At 37.8% G+C, this 19,937-nt stretch overlaps 1 protein-coding gene across 5 annotated transcripts in view; it reads right to left on the bottom strand.

Moving 5' to 3' along the window:
• Positions 1 to 19,937, bottom strand: part of NFIA (nuclear factor I A) — a 270,440-nt gene that overhangs the window by 78,677 nt on the left and 171,826 nt on the right. For all 5 annotated transcript variants that reach the window (XM_063428056.1, XM_063428057.1, XM_063428055.1 and 2 more), the window contains exons 5-6: positions 13,452 to 13,569; positions 12,183 to 12,310 (exon numbers count right to left, since the gene is read on the bottom strand). In XM_063428056.1, coding sequence (XP_063284126.1) covers positions 12,183 to 12,310; positions 13,452 to 13,569 — 246 coding nt within the window. The remainder of the gene's footprint in view (positions 1 to 12,182; positions 12,311 to 13,451; positions 13,570 to 19,937) is intronic.

Here is a 19,937-nt window from a genome sequence, read left to right as displayed (position 1 = left end):
AATAATGATAGTGTGCATCAGGAAAGATGTTCTGTGGTCAATTCTGCCCCATGATTAATACAGCATTCAACAAAAGGCCTAGTGTGTGTCTAATTACACTAAATACTTATCTGTCCTGGATTACCAAAGTGTTTCTGCTTTCTATCCATTTGGCTGACAGCTCTATGGCAGCACAGTCCAATTTAGCCGCTTAATTAGTGAAACTGTGACTGTTTTCTTAACTCGCACCCTATCATGAAAAATATTTCTTTATGAGATATCTTATCTGCTGGTATGACTAACAAGCTCTGCATAATTTCCTCAGTTTAGGTTAAGCAAACAAATGTTGGAAGCTTTTGCAGTCCAACCGTCTCACCAAATGTTTCAGAAAAATGTCTAAAATGTCTACTGTATAAAGAAAATAATCTAAAACGAAGAGCCGATATCGGTGAGTTCTATTAAACCGTTTTGAATGCTGTTACTAATTTGGGAGAACTTTGTTCTGTTCCCAGAATTTACAGGTTAAACTTGACACAAAATTATTTATTTGAACTGTTCTTTTCTATTGGGAAAAAAAAAATAAAAATACAAAAAATAAAAAAATAAAAATGTATCAATAGCATCTGAGACAAAACTGTTTTGGAGTTCAGAAAAAAAAAATGCTACCGATTCGCAGTCAGGGGATTAAATGCAAATGAAGTTACATGTATCATGATTATGCTCTTGTTTCAAGCAGACTCCCAAGCAATTTCCTGAAATGGGTTTCTTTTGAAGTCAAGAGAGACTCCTTTTTGCAAGTTGATATGACTTTCAGGAACAAGAAGAATCATTGAAAAGATAAAATGATTTGCATAAAGAGCGGGAAATGTTAGTAAAGCAAAGGTTCTACAAAGACCTTAGTGCTTGCTTACTGAAGGCGATATTAAAATAGAAACAGTCATCATTTAGTGCAGATTATGTACATAGAACCTCAAATCCGCCTGTTTCAAGTTTGAGGTCATCAGTAGGTTCCTTTTCACAGCATGTCTGTTGTATGCACAGCGTCATTTTCCCATAGTTCTCTGTGTGCCCATGGCATATATGGTTAACATGCAGCAGACCACGAGGCATTTTTAAATTTGCATAAAGTGCCAAGCAATGTGTGCCTTCTGGAATTATAATGGTTTAAAATAGAAATGTAGACAGGGGGCTGATGTTGCCATCAAAATATTACATTTGCAGTAGTAGTTCCCCTATAAGCAGACAAAGTAAAATACAAGCCCTTACTTTTTCAGGGGGGAAGGCGACTTTTCTGGTATTTAAACCATTGGATAAAATCTTGAATATCACCTATAACTTGCGCCAACCTTTTTTCACGAGATGCTTACATTAAAACTTCAGCAAATTATATCATAATCCAGTTCAGACAAAGCAAAACCAGGGCAAAAATGGCAGATGAAGAGGTGAAAGAGAGACAATGTTTCATTTCTCTTCTCCTCTGTACACTTTCTCTAAGCTGACTCCCAAGAGCAAAGGACGGAGCTTACAACAATGACTGACAGCGAGCAAAAATGGAGGCACCCAATTGCAGGGTGATAATGGTATGGATTTCTAAACTCAGATTTTATATTTCACATCTATTTATCTACATGGATATGTAAACATAATGTAAAAAAATCCAGGAAAGTGGTTTAATTTTCTTCTTTTGTTATTTAAAAATAAATCAAGAAATATATCCTTACTTGCTGGGGAAAGCTTCTGAAATTACTAGTAAATTTAAAAACATGCTGCTTCAAGAACAAAAATGAAGTCCCTTTTCGTGTTTCTGATTTGACTAATAACTGAAGACACGTGGATTTGATTGAATGTATGTAATTTGCAGCAGAGTTAGTGTTGCAGCATGTGGAAATGTTATTTCAGCCACATGATTGTGTAAGTGAATGCCATGAGCATTATGGAGATGATCTGTGCATCCAAAGATGTGGGAAGAGTTTTATTTTTGTGGGCTGGGGGTAAAGTTAATTCTTTTTATTTTCTATCCTGAACCTCTGTCCTATTTCTGCTTCATGTCTAAAGACTTACCAAGTCATACCATAAGTTACAGACATAAGTCCCATCATAAAATAGAGGATGTTTTAGAAAGGGATGCGTCTGACCTTTGTATAGTTCAAACAACCTATAGGCAGGTTAGAAAACAAACAAAAAGATCACAGTTAGGGCTTTATTTCTAACCTGTCAGCTATATTCCAGAAGATTTAAAAAAAAAAAAAAAAAAAAGAGCAGATTACCTAGCTATTTTTATTACAAACATACATTTCTGATAGAAAAATTACCTTAACTAAACAAGAACCTGAGCAGAAAATATGAGAACTCTGACAACAGACAAAAACTTACCTTTGGTAAATCCCAACTCAGGTCTCAAAAATGTTTTTTTACTCACTTGTGCCATTACAGAGGGAACATTTGCATATCAGAGTGATCCCACCAATAAGGGTAGTCCAGAATTGAAATGCCAGAAAGTTAAAAAGGGTAATCCAGATGTGAACCCCGTGCTCACTGTGCCTAGAGGGGTATCAGCTACACCTCACTGACAAGGCCAAAAAAGGCCAAAACAATTGTCCTGGGTTACTGTATCGCTCGTGCAAAGAGAACTTGCCGGTGTTCTATCAAATTCCCCTACCTCGTGAAAATCCCCTACCCTCGTCACTTCCGGGGAGGGGAATCAGCTGGATCCTGTGCTGCACACGCGTGCTAGCACTCCTGCTACTCCTCCACAGCCAGGTCCTGGAAGGTAATTAAAACTAGTTTTACACTTTCATTATAGTTAACCCTAAATGTCCCATGTCCTAAGCTTAGTGAATGCACTAACTATAATGAAAGTTTAAAACTAGTTTTACTTACCTTCCAGGACCTGGCTGTGGAGGAGTAGCAGGAGTGCTACCACAGGAGTGCTAGCACAGGATCCAGCTGATTCCCCTCACCAGAAGTGACGAGGGTAGGGGATTTTCACAAGTAGGGAAATTTTGATAGAACACCGGCATTTCAGTTCTGAACTGCACTTACGGTGGTTTCAGTCTGATACGCAATGGTATAGGTTCTCTCTGTAATGGCACAGGCGAGCGAAAGCAATTTTGAGACCGAGAGGGAATTACCAAAGGGCAAGCTACAGAGTTTCTCTAATCTTTTGTCCTCATATTCTCGGTTCTTGAACAGGAACCTACCTTATCTCATATTGGGGAGGTATGCATTAACTACTCTATTGACAATATAGGGTTAGTTGAAAGAATGTATATATAAATGTAAATATATATATTCACATAAATCAATATATCACTTATTTGGAAAACACCCTAAATTCGAATTCTTAGAACTGTATCAGCTGCACAGTGCCTGGAATTCAGCCCTCAGCCACCGATCCCGCCTGATTTTATCTATTTTTAAAAATCTAAAATGTGAACCAAATGTGATGTTGAGAACAAGTGAGGCCATGTTGCAATTAGTTTGCCTTGTAAATGTGTGAGGCCTTCCTGTCAACACTTCCAAAGTGGATGGACTTTAATTAGATTGCAAATCTATGTGCAGCTTTACACTCCTATAACCCGTGTTCGCTTTTCCAAATTGCACAGATCTTCTATGAGCAGGCTTGCTTAAAGCAAGAGGTAGCAAAATAAAGCTCTTCATCTGCTGGCGGAGTACAACTCCCATGATTATTCAGTTGGCTGACTAAGCATCATGAGAGTTATAGTTCAACAACAGTTGGAGGGCAACTTTTTTACTTATGTTTTTGCTGGTCCAAGGAGACTAACAATGCATGCAAACAGGCTGAAGGTGATTGTTTGCCTGTCAATAGCTGGTACTATGAACAGGCATTAGGTGTTTCAAAACCTTTTCCGTTCATGTTTTGTCTACTGTTTGGCTAGAACTAGTGTCTACAGAAAAAAAAGGAAATTTTTAACAAGTTGAGTGTGCTTATGTTGCCCAGGAAATGGAAGAATTGAATAAACAGAAATCCATTTATTTTCTTTTTAAATCAATTTTTATTTTTTTTAAGCAAAACATTTAAAATATTTCCTTGCTACTTCGGTTTTCTACTCTAATCACTTGTTTTGCATGTTGTTTTTTGAAGACTTGACTGCTGGTTAGACGATTTGGCTACACGGCCCAATCCCTTACTGGGTTTACTATGGAGTCCTCTATAAGATGTCATACGTCAAAAAGAACTTGTTCAATGTAAAAGAACAGCAAACACAAGAAAGTAATAACAACAATGAAAAAAAGATAAAAAATTATATATATATGTATACACGTGCATCCACCGCTCACTCTCCCGGTCTTGTCCCTGCCTGGGAGCAAATCACTCTTGAGAAAAGTCCCTTACAGGACTGGTGTATGATTGCACAATGAAGCTTCAAAGTTGATCTACAAAGTCCTGTGAGTGTATGTTCTTTGATATGTTTTACCTTTTTTTTCTTCTCATTTTAAAATTAAGAACTGTGTACCAAACGTAATCTTGCTAATTCTCCCAAATTAACTAAGTATAGTGGGCTATTTAAGGAGCTCCCGGTGCTTTGACCCACTGTTTAGCCTCAGGCGAAGGCGCGTTTTGCAGCGCCGAAACACGTGTTAGGTAGCAGTAGGAGGGTAGTTCAAGTCTGGCAACCGACCTGTATAGTCTCTCTGGAAGATTAGCTAGTCAGTGTTTCTGGGCATTGGATCTCTATATGATTTGAATAAGGGGACGGGGGAATCGTGGGTGACGGGGTTGTTTGTTCTATTTTTCGTCAGATCTCGTCATTCTCCACGCTGGTTTAACTGTGTGTAGAACCGACCACTAGATCTGAAGTTTTCTCCTCCCATTTTTTTGTCTCCGTCCTCCAGCAATAGTAGTGCAGTAGATAGTATACAGATTGTTACAAGTGTATCTATCGATCTGCTAAACTCTGACCAGCTTTTGACTACATAGTTGATAAAACCGCCTCTGTCACTATTTTTTTTTTTGTTACAGGATTTCCCATGTGTATATATATTCGCTGTTGCAAGCAAGCACCACACTGGGACTGTACATAGTGACTACAGGATTGGTTTAATCTCTTCATTTTTATATTGTGCAATCCCTTGAAGGATTGCTTCTGTGAGACAGAATACACAGGTTGCGGGGATCTGTAGCTGTACTGAGCTTTACATCCTGTGGGCAACACCCTTAGGATATTTATCCCCATCCAGACACTTATCCTCCTATTTTAAGTTTATTATTATTTTCGTTTCTTTTTTCTAAAACTCTCCACAAGGGTTTTTTTTACAACAGCCACCATTAAAGGTTACGTTTTACAATTCACTGTACATATGTATAGCTATGCACTAGGGGGCGCCTTTCCTCGTTTGACCTATCTAGGTCTACTTCTCTACTAACACATGTATGTGAGGGTTACCCCCTGTCTTGGTTGCCCCCAGACACACACCCAGTTGCTTCCCCTTTCTTTGGGTATCCAACTACTCAATTTTTTTCTCCCAAATTAGGTAGAGAACGCTATTGGAAGCCATGACAGTGCACTACTGGCCTTGAAATGCAATGAGGGCATTAAGTCGGATGGTGGAGCATACTGTCTGCAGGCAAGGCAGGGACATTTATTCTCAGGACTTTTGAACAAATGCGTTTTTCATAAAACTGTTTCCATCTGGTTTTCCTTTTGTAGAAACTCCCTTAAAAAAAGATCTTTGTTAGCTTTCCCATAGGGCTGCAAGCTGTCACTTGGTGCACGTGTCTGGCGAGCATGTGGCACCTAGGGCGAGAGTGACTGTACAGGTAAATTTAAACCTTTCCTTCCTTCATTCTCCGCACCCTCCTAATTTACACCAGCTCATTTAGAATCCACATTTACTTTGCTTTCTATTCATATCCCCATGTGCAGCATCTGTTTAGGGTGAGATCATGCTAGGATTCGGTTACACAGCTGGGATTGCAAAGCCCCCACCCCCTTGTAGTTCAAGCGACTCCTTGTATCACCAGATTTCTTTGCTTTTTCCCTTTTTCAGGTAATACCAAGTTATGTTTGGCGGGTAAAAGAATAATGCGTATTTCAATTAAAAAAAGAAAAAATTACAAATTGAGAAAATACAAAAAAAAACTCCTTAAAAAAAAAAAGATACATTTTCGATTGGGTGTTTAAATCTTGAGCACTATGCTTTGCTTTTAATGCTTTGGTTACTCTTGTACTGGGTGAGAGAGAGCGTTTGTAAACCACCCTTAGTGGACACATCTACAAGGGTTTGCTCAAAAGTTAAGTTGGCTTCTGCTGTTTGCTCACTGAAGCTCAGCTAACTAATAAGCAACGTACTCCTGCTACGATCCATTCCACATCTGGAGCAAGGCATAATATTACATACATTTAATTAGAACTTTATTTTTGTAACGGTTTTCTCTGACCCTTGAGTGTGCTTGCTGTGACTTCACCACTTCTTCTAGGTTAGGAGTTAGTCTAGATGTACAAATCTCACAGCTCTATACGTGGCACAGGATTACTGAAGCTACAAAGTGGCTACCTGATTATCTCAATGCAGATTTAAGATCAGAGTCTGCCAATAATCTTTCCTTCTTCACGCATTTACAAAGCATCATCTTTTGCAAACTAAGCACAACTTCACTTCATCATAAACGGTTGTGAATTCACTCGGTGATCGCCAATTTAAGGACTAAATAGCTAAATAGTAGTAATAATTAAAAGAAAAATTCAAATCAGTTATGGTTTTAGATTTCCCTACAATTTGCAATTTCCTGATAGATTCCTGATAAATCCATAATTTACTGATAATAACATATAGCATTGGTAAGTTAGTTTAGAAGCTTTCGAAGAAAACAAGCAAATACCAGATAAACCACAGTGCTCTAAAAAAAAAAAAACACCATCATGTTGTTAACGTATGTACTTTAAATCATTATTGATTTTAAAAATTCAAATATATTTCAGTATAAAAAGCCACTTGGAACTTTATATATCTCTGGGTTCTATCAGGTTTTTGTAGAACATGTAAACTAAAATAATAAAGAAAATCAACACAATCGGATTATTCGAAAAACAATCTGTTTTTATTTTATATACATATATTACTATAGCGACACAACTGAAAAAAAGTGCATCGAGCAACTACCAGAACAAAATCTTGGCAACAGCAGTGATGGCTTGTGGCACATATTCACTTATGCAAAGAGGCATGAGATAAGAGGTCACATTAGATTTCCTAACTTGCTGCATTCAATTAACATAACTCATAAGAAGGTGATAATTTCCCTTTAATCTGATCTGATCCCTTCCTCCTTTAGGATAGTTATTGGGTTGTCACGGTTTCTTTTGAATGAGATAACGTTCCAGACTGCTCTTTGCTACGATCACATTGCAGCTTTTTTTACGGGGGTTACTACTACGTTTATAACTTACACCTAGTTTTTACGGAACTTGCAAGCATTTTAACATCTGTTTTAAATGAAAAAGACTAGAGACACTTCGGCATTTATATCCATCTATCTTTGGGTTTCAATATTGCTTCCTTCTAAAAACATTATCATTATAACAAAGTCAAAATTGGTTCAGCGCTAAAAATGCCACAACTTTGGGAGTATGTAGTAAATAGGCAGCACACCTATACACAGGGGAGTACCCTCTAGACCCCTACAGGTAGTTAGAACAGACAAAAAGCAAAAGGAAAGGGTGCGCCTTTAATACAGAAGATTATACATAAAATAAATAAAATAAATGCATAAAATAATTACAAATGAAGTCCAGGATAATAGTCCACAGTAAATAGGGGAGAATCCTGTGGAGCAGCAGTAGTTCGCCTCAGATGTAGACTTGTATTTTCAGTACGTCATATGGGAAGAAGAACAGAAAGAGAGGAGATCCAATGGTACAGTAGGTAGGTATATACAGGGCCGGCGCGTCCATAAGGCGGCATAGGCGGCCGCCTTAGGGCGCCAGAGGAGGGGGGGGCAAAAATCACCTCTGGTATGAAGTGCGTGAAGTGGAATGATCCCCACTCAAGGATATATGGAGTAACAGCTTAGTAGTCCAACGATGGTTCCAGACGAGAATAAAAAATATCAAAATATAGTGCTCACTGCTATCACTGGAGTATAGATACAAGAAAATAAAATATACTCACAATATATTGAGCAGGCTTATACTGCTCGGTGTATAACGTATGGGTGGTATAATCCCCATCTAAGGATTCTTTTGGCGTTTTGTTAGGAGTTTTTTTTAGGCGTTTTTTAAAGCAATATCCATATTTATTGTCATATAGATGTCTATATATGTTTTATACTAATGCTATACCATTTTGATACATATCTCAAAAATGTAAAGTTGTAATGATGTCATTCTGGCGGGAATTTTGAATTCTAATGCATTTAAAGCACCCTATATAAAGCATTGTAAGTCAGGTTACTTTCTTTTCACGATACTCTACTTGAAGAAGCCTATTGAAGGCGAAACGCGCTTAGAGATTGTTTTATTCATTTTATATTGTTATAATAAAGGAATTTTGGCCCCAAATATTCTGGTTGCCACTTTCCTTTTTTACTTTTATTTTATTTTATTCTAAAGCCTGCCTGGATTTCATCATCCTAACAAAACGCCAAAAGAATCCTTAGGTGGGGATTATACCACCCATACGTTATACACCGAGCAGTATAAGCCTGCTCAATATATTGTGAGTATATTTTATTTTATTTTATCTATACTCCAGTGATAGCAGTGAGCACTATATTTTTATATTTTTTATTCTCGTCTGGAACCATCGTTGGACTACTAAGCTGTTACTCCATATATCCTTGAGTGGGGATCATTCCACTTCACGCACTTCACACCAGAGCTGGATTTTAGCTCTGGAAATTGTGAGTAATTTTTACACACCTTTTTATTTTATATACACCTATATATACCTACTGTACCATTGGATCTCCTCTCTTTCTGTTCTTCTTCACATATGACGTACTGAAAATACAAGTCTACAGCTGAGACGAGCTACTGCTGCTCTACAGGATTCTCCCCTATTTACTGTGGACTATTATCCTGGACTTCATTTGTAATTATTTTATGCATTTATTTTACGTATAATCTTCTGTATTAAAGGCGCACCCTTTCCTTTTGCTTTTTGTCTGTTCTAATTATCATTATAACACCTTGCAATTCAAATAGCAACATGGTATAACTAAAATAAATAATAATAAAAAAACTTTATAAAGATGCAGTTTAAAAAAAAGTAATAATAATAATTTCAGTGCTAGACCACTCTTTAAAAGTGCTTGGTGTGATAATGAATGAAAAGAGGTTAAAGTGCAGTACAGTGTCCTACGATAACAAATGTCGAAAAATTCTCAGGCTTAACCATCAAGACTTCAATTACATTTTAGGTTTCTTAATTTTGGGATAGAGCTAAAGAAGGGTTTGAACAGTTGTTGGATGTGATCCAACTGGGTGCGTTGAGTGCAAGGCAAACACTGCCTACTTAGTGTAGTTTAAATGAGAAATGGTCAGAAAGGTACAGAATATTAATTGCAATGTAAACATTTTACATGTACATTATACGTTTTGCAAACTCTTTCCCTAAAACATCGCAGCATGAAACGCACAACAAAATGGCTTTTCCTTGGCCATTATTAACATGACCCATTGCCAGCCAAGACAGAGTTGTATGTGTAACTCTCTACGGATCAGCAACAAACGCCAAGCATTGAAAGGAAAGTGCCGAAAAGATTTAAATTATAACTTTTTCAAGAAAAGGAAAAAAAAAATTGCAAAAAGCGACCAAAAACTAAAATATATGGGCTAATGGTTTTGTGCTATCCCCAAATTACAGCCAAAATGAAAAGATAACAGAAGCTAATTTTGCATACTGACGGTACGTGTTCTGAGAGTGTCACGTGGTTTGCTTACCTGGAATTTTCCTTATCCTCTTATGGACATCTTCCATATTCAAGAAATGCATTGGAAAAGGGGGGTTGGGGGGGAAGTGGGAGGACGCCGAAATAAAATAATGGTCAGGCTTATAGCACAGACGGAACTTCAGCAATAATGCAAAAGGAGAGTCTGGTATTGAGGTTTGTATTTATAAGAAATTATCATAGGCAATATATATTTTTTCGTAACAGGTCTAGTAGATATATTTTGTTATATATACACATGATCTATGTGAAATGATGCCATTCTATAACAATCCATATTTTAGTTCTAAGCAAACCTACATTGCAGTGCCCTCCACAAATGCAAGGCTCTATATCTCTTTTTAAGTTAATTTGAGGATAAAAATAAAATTGATGTCATTATATATAGACTTTACATGTATTGCCAAGTCCATGATGAATTTGTAAATATCCTAAAATTATACTCAAGTGCACATAGCCTCATCTTTCGTTAACTTATCTCTATTTACACAATCAATCTACAGTAAATATTTATCTATAGTGATTTATTTATTTTGTTTCCTTTAGAACTCATGGGACACATATATGAATGGAGCAATGGTCATATTTATAACAAATAAAAGATATAGAAAGCTACTATATATATATAAATATATATATATTTGGTTTTTTTTAAAGCATTTTAAGATTAGAAAATTCATGATGCAATTTCAGTGTGTTGAATTCCTCCTAGGCACTTAATTCAATAAAATGTACTACTTGTAAATGGGTGATTTGTTGTCTTTTAAATGTGATTACACTTACATAAATTACAATATCTATACCCGCAAGACCTTAAAGGGACACTATGGGTAACAATGCAACTTTAACGTTTAACGTTAATACGCTGATTGTTCTAATTTTTTTTGCATGCACAAATCTCTGTAACTTTTGCAAATATAAAAAAAATGCGCTCATACACCTTTCTGAACTATAAGTTTGCCCTCTCAGCCACATCCAAAATTATAGCATTCTATCTACTTCAGCGCCCCTCCAGCAGCTATTTAAATATTGAGAGAAAGATAGCTAGTTCTTTTCTGCAGCTTGAAGCAGTAGAGTGGATTTAATCGGTCAGTTCAGCCGCCCGCTGGCTATGCCGTAGAACCGGCAAAATGATCTATGTTAATACCAGTGCTGCGGCTCAGTGTGCACCCCAGCGATCAGCGTGAAGTTGGTAGGGGTGGCATTTAAATCCACTTATACTTCAGGCTGCTGAAAAGAATACAGAGGGAGCTAATGAAGAGGGACAGCAATTGGGAGGATGCTGGTCCTACGATAACCGGAATTTCACATTGAGACCACTACAGATCTCAAACTAAAATGCCAATTTAAGAGGTTTTGAAACAGCTGTGGTATATGATTCACATACAGAATTATGCACCTCCTAAAGTGGAAGCTGTTTGAAGTTTTTATAGGAAGTCTCTGGCTATCTGCAGGAATGCAACTAGCCCAGGAAAAAAATATCAGTTAAAAAAAAAAAAAAGGAGAAACAGAATGTTAAAGTTTACCCATAGTGTTCCTTTAATAAATATCAATATTTAAGTTTTGTGCTAAGAAGAGTTCTCTCAGTGCTGTCCCCCACCACTAGCTCTTTTGGACATTGTATCTGACTAGAGGCATCCCAAGGAAAAAACGCACTCCCGTTGTTTATCACAGCATAATACACCAATGCCACATGACTGAGGCACGTCTGTGTTATATTCTGCATATGCAGTAATAAATATACAGCATAGAAACACAGCATCAGGAAAACCAAATGTACTATCTACACTACTGCAGGGCCGGTTTCAGACAAGATGGGTCTTAAAACAAAGATTAGTGAAGGATCATTAAACTCCAATTATGTACAAAAAAGCTGTAAAAGAATATCATCTAATATCGGTACCAGGCGGGCACACGACTTACTCCAAAATTAACAGCACTATTACTTACAATAGATATTTAGCACATGGCTTGTTGAGTCTCCGGAGGAGTGAGGATGCAAATAACTTAACCCCTCAACATGTCTAAAACCGGCTCTGGGATAGTATTTGAACACACGCAAGGCAGAAGAGGCAGATTGGAATAGATAATAAACTGTTCTTTGTTAAACATAAAATGGGTTGTCATCTGTCAATGAGCAAACATTAAACAATACATGTATCTTATTACAGTGGCTTGATACTATTTAGCAATTTGCAGGGTATTTAGTGTAACTCAGAACTCCATAACTTCTGGATACACAAATGGACAAGGGGTTGTCCGTAAAACCCACTGCATTGCCATTCATTACCTGGCTCCACATCGTGCCATCCACTTGACTGACTCCCGCTGCCCGGGGACCGTCCCTGGGTCGTATAAAATGGCTCTTCCCCAGGGCTGTCCATTTCATCTTCCACAGACTTGAGTCGCTTCGTGGAACTTCCAGAAGGAAACAGAAACAGAAAGTCATGTTTTTTTATTACCCAGACATATTGTGTCCCAAACTTTCAAGCACATTAATCACTCTGGATCAGATTAAAGGGAGGACATGTTTAATAGCATGTGAAGCAGTGGGAGAAATCAGGCCTAGTCTTGGGTTATTTGTATAGCGCCATTGAACTTAAGGCTATTAACATGATTTGTAGATGTCAACCATAACTCTTTTAGGTCACTACGACCCAGCTTTTTCACTATGTTCCCTCTTGTAACTTCTCCAAACATTTAATCATCAAAAGTAATTCCCAGATGGCGATTTACGCCTTCATCCAGGTAGTGATAACATATTCCTTAGCCCTTTTAAAAAGCTGCATTTAATCATTAAAATCTGGTTCTTAAAGTTTCTAAGGCACCAGCAAATGTTCTCCTTGCTTTACAGAGGCCTGCATTCATTGTATGAGTATGGCTTGTGAGCATAAGGCCTCTAAGGCAGTACAGGCCAAAAGGTAGGCTACCAGCTTTTGTAGATGACAACTCGGATAATGCACTGCCAGTCTTAAGGCAGGCAAAGTATCATAGTAATTTTAGTTTTACATAAGCAGTGGTTCTACCTTTTGGCCAGCACTGCTCTAAGGAGCAAAACAATTGTACACATTTGTAATTTGACTGAAAAACACTTTCTTTAGTACTCATTATGGCAGCTGTTAGCTCTGGGTTCAGGATGAAAAAGTGGAGGGGAAAGTCCAAAGGCTAACGCGTTTCAAACCCACAGGTTCTAACTCATAGGAATGACCTCGTTTCCTGAAATGCGTTAGGCTGTGGCTCCCCCTTTGGTGCAGTTTCTCATGCCGAGATTGTTCATACTAATAAAGCTCCATAGGTTCTAACTCATAGGAATGACCTCGGGCCCTGAAATGCGTTAGGCTGTGGCTCCTCCCTTTGGGGCAGTTTCTCATGCCGAGGTTGTTCATACTAATAAAGCTGCAATGATTTGTGTACTAGATTGTGTGTCTAGATAGCTCTCTCTTCTACCTGGTCAGCAGCAGCAATTTGGTGAGCATCTGCCATTTTTTTGGTGGGTAATTGAGTGCTTCTGATCTATCGTACTTTTCTACTTTGGGTTTGCCCGAACACTCCCGATTACCTGGTAGAGGACGTGCTAGGTAGCGATCTCCTCATTGCTCCAGGGCTCATGCTGTAATATGTAGAACTGTCCAGCTCTGAAATGGGGAAATTGGGGCCCGTCCCTGCGGCAATGGGTGCTAAAAATAAAATAAAATAAAATTAAAAAAAAATTAATGAATTAATAATAAAAAAAAAAATACAACATATCTTTGACTAATGTATTCTTCACTAAAACAAACAAGAATGAGAATATACTGAATGAGTGATAGCAACCATTCACAGGTCACTATTAGTGCATTTGAAATCTGTCTGACTCCTTACAATGAGAGATACCAGGGAAGTTGTGGGAACATAACCACTACAGAACGCTGTGTTGATTATTGTGCTCGGAGAGTTTCTTTAACAGCACAAATATACAAAAGACCTTTGCTCAGGGCTTGCCAATGCCTATTAGCTGCCACTTGTGATAGCAAGTCTAGCTTTCAGAGTTATTCACTAAAGTAGAGATTGTTGGGAATTCAAACGGAATTCTGTGGATATATTGAATTTTTTTGTATAAAACTGCCAAACGGAACTGAAAATATTCAGAGAGACATTGAGATTTATTTTTCCCGATCAGCTAATGTAGCCTTAAATTTGAAATTCGCTTATCATTACATTTTTAAATTTCCTGATAACTTATACTTTAGTAAATAGATCTATCTCCTTTAACATTGTAAAAAGAAAAATAGGGCCAGTTTCAGAAAACTATTTTTCTAAAACATGTTTGTTTTATTTTGGTGAGGTTAGGGGGAGCCATTTAGCACAAGTTTACATTTATGAAAAACCATGCTTTAAAAACCAAACCCCCCCCCCCCCCAAAAAAAACAGCTTTTTGGTTGGGTAGGACCCGTATAGGAAGGGTTAGTTACTCTGACCACTAAAAAAGTGTAGCAAACGGAGAAGAGAAAATATCCAGTAGAAGTCAGTAGAAACAAACTGTAAATGTTTCTTCTTCTATTTTGAATTACGATTTAAAAGTTTGTGAACAACTTCCCAGAAATCACTATTTAGGAAACAGGACAAACAAATATGGATAGATTTAACCTTATTCTGCACTTTTTTTAACTCCAGTAAATCCACTGCAAATCCAGAACCTATGGCTTTAGCTAAAAAGAATAGCGTTACAAAGTGAATCATATTCTACACACTCTATAGATATGTCTCCAAACATATGTTAGATAAGCAAGCAAATACAAGCAAATGGCAAAAAAAAAAAAAAAAAACAACAACAACCAAAAAACTAGATTTTAAATTAAAAAGGATTTTTTTAAATCAAATTGTGCTTTTCTCTACTTTCCTGACAACTGACCCAGAAGGCTGTAAAACTGATGAATTTGCATGGAAAAAGAAAGCAGTTTTGTAATTTGTGTAAAAGGTAATAGGGACACAGACTGCTATAATTCAGACACCCTGCAGATAGCAGACTGCTGCAGTACAAGCAGTTATGGGTTAGAAAAATGACCACATTGCAGGCAGTCTGACTTGGATGGAAATCAATCATACTGGGGCTCTGCAGTGTCTAGAGCACAGCTCCTCTCCCAGAGCAGGTCCAAGATGCTCCCTCAGCAAATGCCCTTAACCCTTTGTGACCATAATGGATGAAGACATCACAATGGGTTAATCACTGTGCCTAATTTAGAAAAGCCTCCCTTTCTGGATGTTTACTGTATTGGCAAACATTCTTCAAAGGCTGTTAAAGCAACTATGGGTAGTAATAAAATTACTAATAATGAACCTGAGCATTTGTACACTGCACTAAAACATGATTTACTTTGGGGGAAGCTTATTTTATAGCTACTTAAATGATTGCAAGAACCAAGTGTGTTCACTTGGTCGCTGGTAGATGCCGATTGTTCTGCATGATTTGTTAGCACCTTTCTACAGATATGACTCTCCCCTCTTTCTTGTTTAAAAGTAGAAGGAATCTGCACTCTTCAAAGGATTCATCACAGGGTCTAACTCCAGACCAAGTTTGGCAAACCTTTGTACATGCATAGAACAGCATGAATGGTCCAGGCACTCAAGTATAATTAAATGCCAGTTTTAATGAAGATCAGCTTATATAAAAAGTAAAGTTTCGACATCCAGATGAGGTCTTTACCATGTCTTTAGCACAATAAAGACCTCATTTCGAGGTCGAAACGTTGCTCCTTGTTATATGCACTGATGTTCATTAACTCTGCCATTTAATCATACTTGGGTGCCTGGACAATCTCCTCTCCCTCTCGTCCTCCACCAATTATGGACATAGTCCGTAGAACCTAAATCTCACCTGAAGGAAGCTCCATATAGTTCCAGTTTTATTGAATTCTTAAAAGCTACCTGTAGATAGAAGGGGTATGTATGGCTTTTCTCTACACTTCCTGTCGGAATTAATTTCCTAGTAATAACTTCCAGTCATTTGGAATTGTAAATTGAGAACACCAGAGTATCGATTGGAGAAACCCATCATCCCAAATCAAGCATAAACTACCTGCAGCTCTTCAACTATCAACCCAAGTGCTACAAGTTTACTAATCCTGATCCAAAGCTCTGATTTTACTACACCATGTGGATTCGGTACTAATATATTGGGCTCAGGAAATTAATTCCAGGGAGATTCTCATTAGATAAATGTCAAACTTCATGCCAATATAATGTTCCTGAATATTCAAGATTTTAATTCAATAAGGGGCATTCCATGCACCATAACCACGACAGTTGCGGTACTGACAAAGAAAAGTAAGTATTACTGGCAACACAAAGCCATTTCTCTTAAATCGCAACATTATCATAAGGGAAGGGAGTTTTAAAAAAATTAAGCACTATAGGGAAGTGGGGACGGAAGGGCTCCACTGAAGCAAGTAGGGAACTAGGGTGAGACTAGCTCCTGGCACAAAAGTGCAAATATCTCTGGATGTGCAGTGTTGCTGTACATATAGATATCTACAACCATAACCACTTGCTTTTAAGCCCAAAGCAGCAGAACTGAAAGAATAGCGGACTTGGAAAATTGTTCATATCCAGCTATTTTGGCCTTAAATGTACAAATTCCCTTTGATGACCTTGAATTCTCACTTCAGAGATGTCACTTCAGAGATGTCACTTCAGAACGTCAATGTATCCATCCTAAACACTTGCCTAAACAAACACATAAATTAAGTTCCAAATGTTCAACAAGTTCTATCATAAACATATACCTAATTGTTAAGCCTATGTGGTGGAAACGGCAGGGTAGGGGCTCAATTTCTGTTTGATTTTGTCTGAATTAATTTTTTATCATCCCCTAAAAACCCCACAGGAACACAGGAATAGCAGAACACGTATACCCCTAGGCCCTAGCTGCAGATTCTGCAGCTAATGACACACCAAGAAGGTGACGTTTAATTAAATTAGGCAAATTTCCATAATTCGTAAGATTTATAGCCATAAAAAAAAAAAATCTGCTGCTGTAGCAAGCGACAGAAAAAAGAACATCTCATTCCCAGGATGAGACAGAAATCAATGGAGACTGCGTATGAAAAAACTGGTATTTTCAAACTCATACCGTGAAATGAAACATTTTTACAAAACAAATATACTTGTTTTCCTTTCTTCTTCGCATGGAGCCAAAGCTGACGATAAATAAATCTGTTGAAACACCTGATGGTTTAAATATGAAAAGCACCATAGAATTACTAATGGATCACACTATCTCGTTCTTGCTTCTGTCCCCGTCATTATAACGCCAACGCTTTGCAATTCAGCAAAACAACGGTTATACTTCACCGACTCGGAGATGCTGACAACAAGGTAGAGGGGAGTTGGACCACCATGCCTGGGAGCGTAACCCACACTAATTTGCGCTAACCTATCAGCTTTGGCAAAGAGTTATAGATAAAGGGTAAAAGGGTCAACATGACTTAGAGGGCTTCTTACAAACAACTTTGCCCTAGAGAGAGATAGGCCAACCAGCACCCATATAACAAACTTAAAGTTTAAATTCATATATTTCATGAATTATCCCTACGACAGAGTTTAGAAAACTATTGCATTGCTAAACATCTTAAAATTCTATTTTTAAATGCCTTAAAACTGTATTCTGTAAAGCCAGTCTTTTCTTACATAGCTGGGTTTCCTCAATTTACACCACTGCAGCTTTAAAGGGAAAATATAGTGCCAAGGCCCCCTCCCGCGGACCCAGACCTTGGTCCAGCACCGATGTCCCTCGCTGTTAGCGGGGGAGACCTAATGCGCATGCGCAGTAATGGCTACGCGCTTGCATTAGTCATTATTCAATGCTTTTCTATGGGGATTCCGGCTACGCTGGAGGTCCTCATGCAGAGCGTGGGGACGTTGAACGTAATTTAAAACACTTTTCGTGCTCTAAGAACACGGAAGTTCCATCTAGCGGCTGTCTGATAGATAGCAACTAGAGGTTGGATTAGCCCTGTAATTAAAACACTGCGGTTTCTCCAAAACCGCTGTGTTTTGACTAACAGGGCTAAGGGGAGAGGGACAGGGCACCAAGACCACTCCAATGGGCAGAATAAGTCTGGGTGCCTACAGTGTCCCTTTTAGCTTGACTGAGCATTGCAAAAGGACTTGAGACAGAATTTAGTAAGATCTGGCGTTAACTTGGAGAATTGTGGTTTTGCTGCTCTGCATTGGAAAGGGGGCATTGTTGCAGGCCATGTTTGATACTAAAGAAAGACATTCTACACTCTAGAAGCACAGGGCTATTTATAATCAGACAGCATAGCGAGGGAAGAGGTAGGAAAATCTATGTAGTATGTAGTATACTGGGAGAAAAAATACTTTGGGAAAAAAAACAAAAAAGCCAGCTCATCAATAAAAAATTAAAATGTCTTACGCATTTCACGCTTTATTAGCGTTTAAGCACAATCTACACACAAAGAAATGAGTATTTAAATAAGTGAGACCATTACAGAAAACCATTACACCTCAGGGCACGAACTGTTGAGACAGAATGAATTGTTGAACATTTCTTCCTTATTGTTTGTGTTTAAACTGTGCCTACTTCCCACTGGCAGCACTGGGAGCTGCACGAACAGCTATCAATCTACATGATAGACTGACCACACAAGGGCTTAGAGGGCCCAGATCACAAGTGTTCAGCTGCATTGCTACAATCAATCTATGCCACGAAGATATGGAAAGCACGAGGCCTCAGGATTCTAAATAGGTCCTGGGCAGATCCCCTTAAGATACAGTTTAAAATGAAAACAAACAGAGCTGCCCTGTTGCTAATTGTAGCTTGTAAAACATTGACCTACCCAGCAAGGGGTGTGAGGAAGGGTTAGGGAGGGTGCTGTAAGGGGGGACACTGTTAATGTTTCATGTGGTAAAAAACACAGCACCTCTCTGGAATGGGATCCGTCATTCTAATTCCATGTAATGCATTAATTCCATACAGTGACCTCACTCATAAGTTAACTGGTAGATCAAACAGGGGTAAGAGGTGACAGAATGCGGCTTCCTATAATTAGCACCCAGCTAACCCATCACTTTGATGTTCCCTTTCACAAGATATTCCTTCTGTGAGTGAGAAAATTACCTTTACGTTGTACGCACACGTGGGCTGAGACTTCACAAAGATACGGCCAGGCAGTAAACAATTGGATAGCTACCCACATTTTAAAACATTGTAACTCCTAGGATAATGGGATTTATCATATAATCTACTTATAGCTGTGTATTGTTTTACTATTAAGAATGTTAAGTATATTTAACATTAACAAGCACCTTGAATAATAGAATCAAGTGGTTAGCACTGCAGTTAAATGTGGAGACTTCTGCAGTACAGAAAAATTACCGGGTGCTAGTTTAAAGGGAACAACATTTGATCTATTTGATCTATACATTGTGCTAGCCAAATAAATATGAAGTAAGTCGTGTGCTGGAGGCACATGAGGGAGCCTGTCACCAAATTACACATGAGAATTCCATAACCCATCAACATTAATTTTGTACTGGTTGTAAGCATGGTATTTCATAATCTATATAACTTGTAACATTTTAGTATTTTTAAATGACTCTCAATTCTACTAAAGCTGAGATTTAATAATTTTTAGATAAATCTTTAAAATTCTGAACAAAAAGTTAATATTTAGATTTTTTAAAATATATAGTTATATAGATAGTATATACATAGATTTATAGTTTCTATATAGAACATATTTTTCTATATTTTTAATATAAAAAAAATATTTTAATGGGGTATCCAAAAATATAAAATTAGACAAGCATAACCAAAGAAATATTCAAATCAGGGCCTGAACGAAAGTCGGGCAATACAGTGCAACCTTACGAGGACACAATTCTAGTTAGTAAGGCTAGATTTGAATAGAGGTCATTAAATATTTCTAGTGAAGATTAGATAAAAGTTAAAGGAACACTATAGGGTCAGTAACACAAACATGTATTCCTGACCCTATAGGGTTAAAACCACCATCTAGCCCTCCTGGCCCCCTTTTGCCTCCTT

The sequence above is a fragment of the Pelobates fuscus genome, chromosome 7 (assembly GCF_036172605.1).
Source record: "Pelobates fuscus isolate aPelFus1 chromosome 7, aPelFus1.pri, whole genome shotgun sequence".
Classification (NCBI taxonomy): domain Eukaryota; kingdom Metazoa; phylum Chordata; class Amphibia; order Anura; family Pelobatidae; genus Pelobates; species Pelobates fuscus.
This window is presented reverse-complemented; position numbering and strand designations above follow the sequence as displayed.